The 14,402-nt window shown below is 41.2% G+C and overlaps 1 protein-coding gene across 3 annotated transcripts in view; it reads right to left on the reverse strand.

Annotated features, from left to right (window-relative positions):
• LOC133630670 (DBIRD complex subunit ZNF326-like) overlaps positions 1-8,237 on the reverse strand; it is a 34,758-nt gene extending 26,521 nt beyond the window's left edge. For 2 of the 3 annotated variants that reach the window (XM_062022294.1, XM_062022291.1), the window contains exons 1-4: positions 8,003-8,237; positions 7,645-7,715; positions 4,063-4,144; positions 2,237-2,603 (exon numbers count right to left, since the gene is read on the reverse strand). In XM_062022294.1, coding sequence (XP_061878278.1) covers positions 2,237-2,603; positions 4,063-4,144; positions 7,645-7,715; positions 8,003-8,115 — 633 coding nt within the window. In that variant the 5' untranslated portion in view covers positions 8,116-8,237. The remainder of the gene's footprint in view (positions 1-2,236; positions 2,604-4,062; positions 4,145-7,644; positions 7,716-8,002) is intronic. The other variant, XM_062022293.1, reaches the window with a different exon arrangement.
• Positions 8,238-14,402: the final 6,165 nt, after the last annotated feature.

The raw sequence follows: 14,402 nt of genomic DNA on the forward strand, positions 1-14,402 counted from the left end.
CTCAGTAAACGTTTGGGAACTGAGGAAACACATTTTTGAAGTGGAATTCTTTCCCATTCTTGCTTGATGTACAGCTTAAGTTGTTCAACAGTCCGGGGGTCTCCGTTGTGGTATTTTAGGCTTCATAATGTGCCACACATTTTCAATGGGAGACAGGTCTGGACTACAGGCAGGCCAGTCTAGTACTCACACTCTTTTACTATGAAGCCACGTTGATGTAACACGTGGCTTGGCATTGTCTTGCTGAAATAAGCAGGGGCGTCCATGGTAACGTTGCTTGGATGGCAACATATGTTGCTCCAAAACCTGTATGTACCTTTCAGCATTAATGGCGCCTTCACAGATGTGTAAGTTACCCATGTCTTGGGCACAAATACACCCCCATACCATCACAGATGCTGGCTTTTCAACTTTGCGCCTATAACAATCCGGATGGTTCTTTTCCTCTTTGGTCCGGAGGACACGACATTCACAGTTTGCAAAAACAATTTGAAATGTGGACTCGTCAGACCACAGAACACTTTGCCACTTTGTATCAGTCCATCTTAGATGAGCTCAGGCCTAGCGAAGCCGACGGCGTTTCTGGGTGTTGTTGATAAACGGTTTTTGCCTTGCATAGGAGAGTTTTAACTTGCACTTACAGATGTTGCGACCAACTGTAGTTACTGACAGTGGGTTTCTGAAGTGTTCCTGAGCCCATGTGGTGATATCATTTACACACTGATGTCGCTTGTTGATGCAGTACAGCCTGAGGGATCGAAGGTCACGGGCTTAGCTGCTTACGTGTAGTGATTTCTCCAGATTCTCTGAACCCTTTGATGATATTACAGACCGTAGATGGTAAAATCCCTAAATTCCTTGCAATAGCTGGTTGAGAAAGGTTTTTCTTATACTGTTCAACAATTTGCTCACGTATTTGTTGACAAAGTGGTGACCCTCGCCCCATCCTTGTTTGTGAATGACTGAGCATTTCATGGAATCTACTTTTATACCCAATCATGGCACCCACTTGTTCCCAATTTGCCTGTTCACCTGTGGGATGTTCCAAATAAGTGTTTAATGAGCATTCCTCAACTTTATCAGTATTTATTGCCACCTTTCCCAACTTCTTTGTCACGTGTTGCTGGCATCAAATTCTAAAGTTAATGATTATTTGCAAGAAAACATTTTTTTATCAGTTTGAACATCGATTATGTTGTCTTTGTAGCATATTCAACTGAATATGGGTTGAAAATGATTTGCAAATCATTGTATTCCGTTTATATTTACATCTAACACAATTTCCCAACTCATATGGAAACGGGGTTTGTATAACATGTATACAAAGAACTCGGAAATGGTTTCTCATTTGGCATCTCTACCCTTAAGCCGCGCCCCTTCGGGTAATATACCCCCGGTGTCGTGACCTCTGTTTAAAATCCGTCACGTCAAAAACTACCTTCTCGCTGGTTACTAATAAATACTCTAGAACTACAACCGGTTCGGAATTAACAGTGTTCGGATTGTAATTATCCAATGATTAGCAGCAAAGAGGACATCTGTCAACGTTGTGGCTCGCAGAGCAAGCGGAGGCGACAACAAGTAAGCTAGCCGGATGGTTAGCTAACTAGCGAGCTTGTTTCGGTGCTCTCAACCATGGTCTTAACTTTTTTCTTCTATTTATGTTGGAGCCCCGAAACAAGTTTGAGTAATATTATATATATACACATATATATATATATACATATACACATACATTTATATATATAAATATATATATGCAGTCAACACCCATGGTCTAAAGGGTGAAAGCTGAATAATGGTGGAAAACTTAATTGATCTGCATCGTGGATGGCGGCATGGCTTGGTGGGTAGAGCAGCCCTGCCAGAAACTTGAGGGTTGCAGGTTCGCTCCCCTCCTTGGGCAGGACACTTCACCCTTGCCCCCAGTGCTGCTCACACTGGTGAATGAATGATGGGTGGTGGTCGGAGGGGCCGTAGGCGCAAACTGGCAGCCACGCTTCCGTCAGTCTACCCTAGGGCAGCTGTGGCTACCAATGTAGCTTATCACCACCAGGTGGGAATGTGAGTGAATGAATGATTGATGGGTTCTCACTTCTCTGTGAAGTGCATTGAGTGTCTTGAAAAGGGCTATATAAATCTAATCCATTATTATCACCGTTACAATATGTCATGTGTTGTCTTATCATGCTCACACTGACTGTAAACAGAACCATTTTTGACACCGATGATATACCGTGCTTCTCTGCTCTGGCCATGTCATCCTTTCATCTCCATGAGTCCTCTCTCCTCCATAGCGTGCAGGCAACTCTAGACCCGATGAATTGTCGCCAAGCCTGACAGCTCTGTTGATGGATCCATACGCTGGTGGCTCCAGTGATTCTTTGTCCGGGAAGTAGTGCCGCCATTTGGGCAGTCCGTCAACAGGACTGCCCTCGCCGTGTAGGTCAAGGGGCCGCCTTAACTCCCATGGGGGCGCGTCACGGCAGGTCCTGCCCGGGGACAAGCGTTGGTGTTGCTCCAGGCTGTTAGCCTGCTCAGGTTGGAAGCTGTCATTGACCGATTCATATGTCTTCTGGTCAAAGGGGTCATACAGTTCACCCCTGCAGGTGACAGAGGAAGGATGACTGTTAGTGTCATTTTCTCTCAAAACATTGGCATTCATGTGCTGTGGGCTGGAACAATGCAGTAAAACACTTTTATTAGACAGTATCCTACAAAGCAGGCCCAGTCAGGAGACCAAAGGTTCCAATCTCCCTTGTGGCATCTCTGTTTAGGCTCAACTTGAATTCTAAATTCACGACTGTGTCTAATTTGGAGGTCATTTTACCTGTAGACACAATTTTTAGGTCCAGAACTATGAAATAAGTGTCAATGGTTGATATAAGATTTTTACAAGCATTAATAGCCCCCATCATCTACACTGGCGTTGGTGCAGGTTTAATTGCCAGCAATTGGAGCTCTCCAGCGCCGGCATCAAATCCAAATAAACAGGAGGGTTGTGTTAGGAAGGGCATCCGGTGTAAATAACTGGGGCCTGCTGGGAGAAGCTAAACAACTACAAAAGCCTTCTATATGCAATTTAATTTAGTTAAAATGTGTTTATTTTAAGTAAACACAACTAGGGATGATGTTTGTTAAGAAATTATCGAGTTCGAGCCCATTATCGAATCCTCTTATCGAACCGATTCCTTATCGAATCCAGATAGGTTGTTGTGTGTGCACTGAGTTCCAAAAGCCATAGATGTTATGTGACTGGGCCGGCACGCTGTTTATATGGAGGAAAAGCGGACGTGACTGAGGACAGCATGCGGCCACTATAGGGTGAAGGTTTCAGGTGAGAGAGGACGCTAGCACGCCCCCAGTAAGCATATAGTGCTGCTATGTGCCGACAAACATCACCAACATGGACGAGGTGCCGCTCACTTTCGACATCCCGGTGAAGCACACTGTGGAGAAGAAGGGGACCAGCACGGTAGCCAATTCATACGCACAACGGGGCAAGAGAAGTCGGCTTTTACTGTTGTGCTAGCTTGCTATGCTAATGGACAACGAGACTAACTTTGAAAATGAGGAGAGCGAATCTGGCGTGTTTGATGGATAATTTGCCCAGCTGTTCATTTCGGACACAGAAGATGAGGACTTTGATGGATGTGTGGATGAGGATCGATCAAAAAATAATGTGAGTACATTGATAAATACTTCAATAAAGTACAACCCAACTCAGCTTTGCTCCTGCTGCCTTTTTAAAACAGCGTCCATGTTTTAAGCTAGCGTATGTTTAACCATGCCTGCGCCCAAAACTACGCTGTGCCTTAAATACAGAAATCGCACCCGTAACTGACACGGCGCGTTTTAATACGGTGCACCCTATGGTCGCGAAAATACGGCATAGTGGCTTCGATAACGGGAACCGGTTCTCAAAAAGGGATTAGAATCCATGGAATCAGTTCTTTTCTCATCGAACAATCGGGAGAACCGGTTTCGAACATCATCCCTAAGCACAACTGTCTGTATAATCCACATACAGTATGTATTGTATAGATATACATTTCTACATACCTGCTATTTTCTTGGAAATCAACTTCAGGATTTTTACCGTCTGCTGGTTGGAACGAAGACTTCCATTTCTCAGAGGCTCGTGCTAAACAGAAATAACGAAGAACACGTTATCTTAACTGATTGGACATTAACGTTGTTTTTTCATTCATACTTATCCATTTTTCAGAGAGATATTAAGACGACAAAATAAGACTTACAAATGTTTTTATTTGGGATTGTGATTGTAGCAAATTGGCTATATGTGACAAAAACATATCACAAGCGAAATATTGGCTAGTTAAGATCAGCTCTTCTATGGAAAAAACAGAATTTTACAAATAAAGATATGGGATGTGAGGGGAAAAAAAGTCAAACTGACGTAAAAAAAGAGGAAAGTTGCCACGAAGTGCTGCTACGCAAGTCCCCAAATTTTTGGGGGGAAATCAAGACTACATTTTCTGTAAATGGGAGCATTTCTACACAATATTTTACATTTAGGTTTATTCTCATCCTCCAGTCTCTTTTGGTTGTCTTCTTGACACTTACATGTACCATGTAATGTAACACAAATTCTTTTAGTAGATAATTTATTAACATCATGTCAAATAATATAACAAAAATCTCAGAAAACATTTCCCTTTTGGCAACATCTAAACATCACACAATTCCTCAATTTTAGTCTGCCATTTTAAATATTCTACTCCGAATGTCTTTGTCAATTACTGTAAATACAGGGTGGGATGACATCACGGTAGGAACTCGTCTGCATTCTGACTGTATCAGAAGATCAGTCATACTGGAAATACACAAACATTGGAAAGAGATGTGCTGTTTATTATTTACAATCCCTATGTAAGACATTTTCTTTATTTTATGCATTCGAAGTCGTACAGTCATGGCCAAAAATATTGGCACCCCTGCATTTCTGTCAGATAATGCCCCACTTCTCCCAGAAAATTGTTGAAGTTACAAATGCTTTGGTATTCACATGTTTATTTCTTTTGTTTGCATTAGAACAACACAAAAAATAGGCTCAAAAATAGAAGGTTCTGAATCATCTTTCTTTTTCCAGATATATATGATACATAGAAACCCCAAAACCAGTGAAGTTGGCACGTTGTGTAAATCGTAAATAAAAACAAAATATAATAATTTGTAAATACTTCTCAACCTATATTCAATTAAATAGACTGCAAAGACAGGATACTTAACGTTCAAACTGGAAAACATTATTTTTTGCAAATATTAGCTCATTTGGAATTCGATGCCTGCAACATGTTTCAAAAAAGTTGGCACAAGTGGCAAACAAGACTGATAAAGTTGAGGAATGCGCATCAAACACTTATTTGGAACATCCCACAGGTGAACAGGATAATTGGGAACAGGTGGGTGCCATGAATGGGTATAAAATCACCTTCCATGAACCAAAGAGGAAAAAAAACATCCGGATTATAGGCCCAAAGTTCAAAAGCCAGCATCTGTGATGGTATGGGGGTGTTTTAGTGCCCAAGGCATGGGTAACATACACAAATGTGAAGGCACCATTAATGCTGAGAGGTACATACAGGTTTTGGAGCAACATATGTTGCCATCCAAGCAACGTTATCACGGACTCCCCTGCTTATTTCAGCAAGACAATGCCAAGCCACGTGTTACAACAGCGTGGCTTCATAGTAAGACCTGTCTCCCATTGAAAATGTGTGGCACAATATGAAGCCTAAAATGCCAAAACGGGGACCCCAGACTGTTGAACAACTTAAGCTGTACATCAAGGAAGAATGGGAAAGAATTCCACTTGAAATGCTTCAAAAATGTGTCTCCTCAGTTCCCAAACGTTTACTGAGTGTTGTTAAAAGGAAAAGCCATGTAACACAGTGGTAAAAATGCCCCTGTGCCTACTTGTTTGCAATGTGTTGCTGCCATTAAATTCTAAGTTAATGATGATTTGCAAAAAAAAAAAAGTTTCTCAGTTCGAATAATAAATATCTTGTCTTTGCAGTCTATTCAATTGAATATAAGGTGAAAAGGATTTGCAAATCCTTGTATTCTGTTTTCATTTACGAATTATACAACGTGCCAACTTGACTGGTTTTGGGTTTTGTACATGAAATCATATATAGATGATAATAGCTTGAATATAGAGGCAACTCGATTTTTTGCACTATACTAGTACTTTAAAAATACTGTGCTTCAGGTTGTGTACATGTTGTGTTGTCCAGTTAAAAGACCCAGACATACACTATATTGCCAAAAGTATTTTGCCACCCATCCAAATGATCAGAATCAGGTGTCCTATTCACTTGGCCTGGCCACAGGTGTATAAAATCAAGCATTTAGGCATGGAGACTGTTTCTACAAACATTTGTGAAAGAATGGGCCGCTCTCAGGAGCTCAGTGATTTCCAGCGTGGAACTGTCATAGGATGCCACCTGTGCAACAAATCCAGTCGTGAAATTTCCTCGCTCCTAAATATTCCAAAGTCAACTGTCGACTTTATTATAAGAAAATGGAAGAGTTTGGGAGCAACAGCAACTCAGCCACAGAGTGGTAGGCCACGTAAACTGACAGAGAGGGGTCAGCGGATGCTGAAGTGCATAGCGCAAAGACTTTCTGCACAGTCAGTTGCTATAGAGCTCCAAACTTCATGTGACCTTCCAATTAGCCCACGTACAGTACGCAGAGAGCTTCATGGAATGGGTTTCCATGGCCGAGCAGCTGCACCAAGTCCAATGCAAAGCGTCGGATTCAGTGGTGTAACGCACGTCGCCACTGGACTCTAGAGCAGTGGAGACGCGATCTCTGGAGTGATGAATCACGCTTTTTGGTACAGAATGGTACATTTCGGACTGCAGTGTGAAATTTGGTGGAGGAATTATGGTGTGGGGTTGTTTTTCAGGAGTTGGGCTTGGCCCCTTAGTTCCAGTGAAAGGAACTTTAAATTCTCCAGCATACCAAAACATTTTGGACAATTCCTTGCTCCCAACCTTGTGGGAACAGTTTGGAGCAGGTCCCTTCCTCTTCCAACATGACTGTGCACAAAGCAAGGTCCATAAAGACATGGATGACTGAGTCTGGTGCGGATTAACTTGACTGTCCTGCACAGAGTCCTGACCTCAACCCGATAGAACACCTTTGGGATGAATTAGAACGGAGACTGAGAGCCAGGCCTTCTCAACCAAAATCAGTGTGTGACCTCACTAATGCGCTTTTGGAAGAATGGTCAAAAATTCCTATAAACACACTCCGCAACCTTGTGGACAGCCTTCCCAGAAGAGTTGAAGCTGTAATAGCTGCAAAAGGTGGACCGGCATCATATTGAACCCTATGGGTTAGGAATGGGATGGCACTTCAAGTTCATATGTGAGTCAAGGCAGGTGGCCAAATACTTTTGGCAATATAGTGTACAAGAGCTCCTCATTTCAACTGCCCTTGGTCTTATACATTCACTCAGGAGTTATTTACCTTTATTACTATAATTGTGTCATATCACATCTTCACCCCTAGAGGGTTCGTTAGCCCCCCGAAAAAGGTTCAGTTTTACGCCAAATTAACCCACAGTATTTACGTCGTGCACGTATCGGGACGGCGTGGACAAACCGTTACCTGCGTTTCTCCCAGCAGCTGCAATGTGTACCGCGCCTTCTTTCAAGTCGAGGGGTACTCTGTCAAGAAAACTACACATTATAGGCATGAATAAAAACCAAGAAAATGTCACAACAACAGCTATAACGTCACAATGCGTTGAGATATTCACGGTGGGTGTCGTTTCATCAACAGTTTCAAGCTAGCGAAGATAAGTAGCGTTAGCCGCGAAGCTACAAACACAAGCACTTCAGTGATCTGCTCACATTACATCAAACACAAGTACGAGTTAGTTAGGAAAAGTGGTATTATTTAAAATATGGTCGAAAAAACGTAGGTTAATAGTAACTGGATAATGGTTCCGACGGTACATTATTACCTGTGAGACAGTTCCTCTTTGCGTTGTCCGACTCGAACAACCTCTGTGGTTCCTGTTTTTAGTCCTACTCGAACAACCTTTGTGGTTCCTCTTTCGTGCGCTTGCCGATTCATCGTTAATTAACCTTACAGTGCAGCTACAAAATAAGAGGGAGAAAATCAAGTGGATCACACGACGGAAGAGGGAACCCTGGGTTGCAACCACGTGACTACAGCCACTTCCGGATTTGACTTGAGCGGTAAAGCATCCAATATGGCGTCCGTTTGTTTACATTTTTTCATGTCTCCTCTCTCCTGCTGAACGTAAATACAGCTGGCAGACATGTGTCTGGTCATTTGTAACCAGATGTTAAAACAAAATTAACTCCGAAAGATTTATGTCGGTAGAGGATTTTCAGTCCGTGTTTACTTAAATACAGTGCATCCGGAAAGTTTTCAAAGCGTTTCAGTTTTTCCACATGTTGTTGTTACATCCTTATTCCAAAATGAAATAAATACGTTTTTGTCCTCAAAATTCTACAGACAATACCCCATAATGACAGTGTGAACATTGCTGCCAAAGGTGCATCAACTAAGTAATAAGCAAAGGCTGTTAATATTTATGGCCATGCCATTTTTTTATTGGTAATAAATTAGCAAAAAAAACAAAAACATTTTCACGTCGTCATTGTGGGGTATTGTGTGTGTAATTTTGGGGACAACAATTAATATATTACATTTTGGAATAAGGCTGGGACCAGGGGCGTCACTAGCTTTTAAGGACAGGGGGGCTTAGCCCCCAGGAGATGCACAGGATGCGAGCGACTATTTATAGGATAAATAAATGATAAATGGGTTATACTTGTATAGCGCTTTTCTACCTTCAAGGTACTCAAAGCGCTTTGACAGTATTTCCACATTCACACATTCACACACTGATGGCGGGAGCTGCCATGCAAGGCGCTAACCAGCAGCCATCAGGAGCAAGGGTGAAGTGTCTTGCCCAAGGACACAACAGACGTGACTAGGATGGTAGAAGGTGGGGATTGAACCCCAGTAACCAGTAACCCTCCGATTGCTGGCACTGCCACTCTACCAACTTCGCCACGCCTGGCTTGTTAAACATTTCATAGGATTTTCAGAGGGAGGAAAAACCAAGACATTTAATATTAAATGTAAAATGAATAAAAACATAAAAAGAAAAAGAAAAAAAATGGTTAAAAGCCATCGTCCCGGGGAGCATTTCATTTCGTCCCTTGCATTTTTTTAAATAATAACAATGAATAACTTCTAAGTCTTTGTTAGCCGTTTGTGAAGTTTTGTGCTTGTGCGCTAAGTTCGCTCGCATCCTGTGCATCTCCTGGGGGCTAAGCCCCAGAGGTGTGGACTCGAGTCACGTGACTTGGATCGAGTCAGACTCGAGTCATGAATTTGATGACTTTAGACTCGACTTGACAAAATGTAAAGAGACTTGCAACTCGACTTGGACTTGAACATCAATGACTTGTGACTTCACTTGGACTTGAGCCTTTTGACTTGACAAGACTTGCTACTTTCCCCAAAACCCAACGATTAAAAAGTTATTCGGGAGCACTCCGTATCTTCCAAAGTGTACGCGTGTGTGTCTGTCAGGGAGTGTGCGCTCTCTCAGCGTGTGTGTCTGTCAGTACAACAGCCAATCAAAGTAGATCCACATTGTTTTCATCCCACGGCATTCATCCAATCAAATTGCAGAACAACCAACGAAGAATAGCTCTCAAACAACGCGCCAGTGAGGAAAAATTACGTCAAATATAGTTTCGTTCGGGTATTAAAACTACGACTTGGTCAACAAAAAACGAATTGCAACAACTTCCAACTTCGTTCGACATTTGAAGTTGCAAACAGAACGGTACGTTTTGAATGTAAGCTAACGTTTATTGGCTAAGTAACGTGACTTTTATTTGCTGTGTATTTAAATCAGTGAGGCTGTAAACTCACTGCTAACGTTATAACCATAGACATCTTATAAGGGTACGCAGCATCGACCGCTACTGCCTACTGGCGCGGACGAGACGCGGGGCCGCCATCTTGGAGTGGTGATCCTCTCCACTCAGTGCAATTCATTTGGCAGGAGCAATGAACTGTCAGCGCATTTAATTCATTTTACCTCACTGAATACCACTGATTTTCACGCGCTTTTTTGTCATACGTGTAGTTATGATAAAGGACACATGTTTTGGCGTGTTTTATTATTAATAGTTTAACAGTAATAAAATATTCTTATATGCTATAAGTGACCAGATGTCCGAGATCAAAACTGGGAATATAATCCCAGAGAAGGGGGGAAAACAGTCAGCTATTTTTAAATTGAAGAAACAATATGATTAGGTTATATAAACATGCGTATATTCTACATAAACAATGTATGAATACATTAGATATCTATATATCTTATAGACTGTATCTCTGTTGCTGCAACAGCAGAGTTTATTATGTCTTGACACTTTGTATTGATATTTTGTATTACATTCTTCCCTTAAATGATCATGTTTACAGTGATTGTTTTATATGTATTTTTTATGTATGTCGCTTTGGATAAAAACCTCTGCCAAATACTTTAACACAGTGGTCCCCAACCACCGGGCCGCGGTCCGGTACCGGTCCGTGGATCGATTGGTACCGGGCCGCACAAGAAATAAAAAAATACAAAAAATTATTATTACTATTTTTTTTTTTTATTAAATCAACATAAAAAACACAAGATACACTTACAATTAGTGCACCAACCCCAAAAACCTCCCTCCCCCATTTACACTCATTCACACTCATTCGCACAAAAGGGTTGTTTCTTTCTGTTATTAATATTTTTGGTTCCTACATTATATATCAATATAGATCAATACAGTCTGCAGGGATACAGTCCCTGCAATTCTAAATGCACTTGTTTTAATAAATAAATACAGCGTTTTAAAAGCATACACAATCTGTGTAAATATATTAGTCTGTGGTTAAAAGGACTTGAAAGGACTCGAAACTTAAAATGCAGGACTTGGGACTTGACTTGAGACTTTCCAGTCTTGACTTTGGACTTGACTTGGGACTTGCCTGTCTTGACTCGGGACTTGACTCGAGACTTGAGGGCAAAGACTTGAGACTTACTTGTGACTTGCAAAACAATGACTTGGTCTCACCTCTGCTAAGCCCCCCCCCCCTTGTCCTTAAAAGCTAGTGACGCCCCTGACTGTATGTATATATCCAATGCAGCTGGGATAGGCTCCAACCCCAACCCAGAAATAGACAAGCGGTAGAAAATGAATGGATGGATAATATTTATTTTGCAGCTTAATATCAATAACCGCATATGTCAAAAATAATTTCACCTGTGCAAAGATGGAGCAGCAGCATGATTAAGGGTTTTTAATTTGGGTAGAGGATGTTTTCAGGGACAAACTCCTCCTTTGTAGTTCAGATTACACTTTTCGGAGTCTACGACTGTGGACCCATAACCCTCGGCATGTTTTAAGATGCAGTTGAATTTTTGCATTTACCAACAGGTTAAAATAAAAATTAGTTATTTGTTCTCACGCTGAACTAAATAAACTTATTCCATTTCCATTAGGAATTCCTCTTGTATTGATCCTCATTCATGTAAATAATTGTCCAGATGGCATTGGTTATACTTGTGCACGCTCCCAGTTGAATATTTCTTAATGAATCATGTTTTACCAGCCTTGACCTCATGTTGGCCTCAAAGTCAATGGTTCGCTTGTTAGGTTGGTTAAAAAGTTCATACGTGGTTACTTTTGTTTGGTCTACGCGCCTCGTGATTGGCTGGCGACCAGGCCAGGGTGTACCCGCAGGCTCCAGTTCAACAAGCAAAGTAAAGTTAGTGTAAAATATACTTATTGAAATATTCATGTAGTGTATGTCTTGTGAATTTAGTTTTGAGATATATGAGGGGTTAGTGTGTCTGCCTCACAATACGAAGGTCCTGGGTTCGATCCTGTGTTCGGGATCTTTGTGTGAATTTTGCATGTTCTCCCCGTGACTGCGTGGGTTCCCTCCTGGTACTCCGGCTTCCTCCCACCTCCAAAGACATGCACCTGGGGATAGGTTGATTGGCAACACCAAATTGGCCCTAGTGTGTGAATGTGAGTGTGAATGTTGTCTGTCTATCTGTGTTGGCCCTGCGATGAGGTGGCGACTTGTCCAGGGTGTACCCCGCCTTCCGCCCGATTGTAGCTGAGATAGGCTCCAGCACCCCCCGCGACCCCAAAAGGGATAAGCGGTAGAAAATGGATGGATGGATGTTCTGTAATAACCCTAATAAAAGTGGTTTCAAGACATCTTCAAAGATATTTAGAAGATGTCGGGACGGCGTGGCAAAGTTGATAGAGTGGCTGTGCCAGCAATTGGAGTGTTGCTGGTTACTGGGGTTCAATTCCCACCTTCTACCTTCCTAGTCACGTCCGTTGTGTCCTTGGGCAAGACACTTCACCCTTTGCCTCTGATGGCTGCTGGTTAGCGCCTTGCATGGCAGCTCCTGCCATCAGTGTGTGAATGGGTAAATGTGGAAATACTGTCAAAGCGCTTTGAGTACCTTGAAGGTAGAAAAGCGCTATACAAGTATAACCCATTTATCATTTATATTTTAACCGTTATACTTTGTATTTTAGTCGACAAAAGGTACTGTAATTTTCGTTGCCTAAAATGTTGAGGAATTTAGTCAACTAAAACTAATTTGATTTAGATTACTAAAATATGACTAAAACTAAAACACAATTTTCGTCAAAAGACTGACTACAACAGGGGTGCCAAACTTATTTTCATTGAGGGCCACATCGCAGTCATGGCTGCCCTGAAAGTGCCGCTTGTAACAATGGATGTAAAAATATAAAAGTATAATCGCCTCATTATATTATTGCACAATTGCTTATGCATTTGGTTATTTGATTTGTGTACATACAATTGATGGATAACTTGCTTTGAAATTGTAAGTCAAGATGATAAGCATATATTTAAGTATTTATTGTTATATTTATAATACGGTATACAATAATTACGGGTGCTAAATAATATTTTTTAATCACGATTCTTATTCATCTTGATTGTAAATTGATTAATAATTTTCAAAAATCGAAATGTTTTATTTTTTTTGACAAATTATTTTTAAAAAACAATTTAATTACTTGGTATATGTGATACGTCAGCATCCAAAAAGGAGGTTTTGTAACCTCTACGATGTTTTATTAAGGTGTTATTATTATACCAAATAATACATTGCAAAAATCAGTTTGAATCGAGAATTGTGTTGAATTGAGTATCATTTATGACTCAAATCCTCACCCGGAATCGAATGACAAGGTGCCCAAAGATAATATCAAAGTTTAAAACCTATGAAATTTCCTGTATTACATTTTTTTCCCGTCAAAATGGAAACAATGAAAACATTTAATAAGAAAGATGAAGTACGCACATTATTCCCAGGCTTTCGCGGGCCATGTTAAATGACGTGTCGGGCCAGATCTGGCCCCTGGGCCTTGATTTTGACATGTGTGGACTATAACTAAATTAAAAACTGCTGTGGCAATGTGTATCCTGTATCAAAAACTGGTTGTCTTCAAAATTCTTGCAAAATTGGAAACTCTGATCATTGCTCCCGATTAAAAGATCCCCCTGATCATCGGTGTTCTAGGTCAGTGGTCCACAACCACCGGGCCGCAGCCCGGTACCGGTCCGCGGACCGATTGGTACCGGGCCGCACAAGTAATTTTAAAAAAAAAAAAAAAAAAAAAAGTTTTTTAAAATGAAATCAACATAAAAAACACAATATATACATTATATATCAATATAGATCAATACAGTCTGCAGGGATACAGTCCGTAAGCACACATGATTGTATTTATTTATGTAAAAAAATAAAAATAAATATTTTTTTTAAAATACACCCCCCCCCCCCCTAAGTGCATCTGTTAAAACCAACCTCAGAAACCTTGGGATTGTCCTTGGGGCGTCACTGTCGTCAACTGAACAAAACGGTTTCTATCACCTGAGAAATATCTCTAAAGTGAAAGGTTTTTGGTCGAAATCAGATCTCAAAATGATCATTCACTTGTTCATCTTGTCTCACGTTGATCATTGTAACTATGTTGTCACTTATTTCAACAAGTCAACTCTAAAGAGACTGTACAGAATGCGGCTGCCAGACTTTTGACGGGTGCACCCAGAGCAGCCCCCATTACCCTCGTTGTGGCTTCCGGTCAAATTCCACATAGAGTTTAAGATTTTAGTCCCAACATACTGTGCGTAGCATGGTTGGACCCCTCAGTACATCGCTGATTTGTTGTGCCCCTACACTTCAGGGTTCAGCCTTCCGTCTTCAGGCCCAGGTCTCCTAAGGATCCCAGAAACTCATTTTTAAACACGGGGAGAGGTGGCAT

This window comes from Entelurus aequoreus, linkage group LG16 (genome assembly GCF_033978785.1).
Source record: "Entelurus aequoreus isolate RoL-2023_Sb linkage group LG16, RoL_Eaeq_v1.1, whole genome shotgun sequence".
NCBI lineage: Eukaryota > Metazoa > Chordata > Actinopteri > Syngnathiformes > Syngnathidae > Entelurus > Entelurus aequoreus.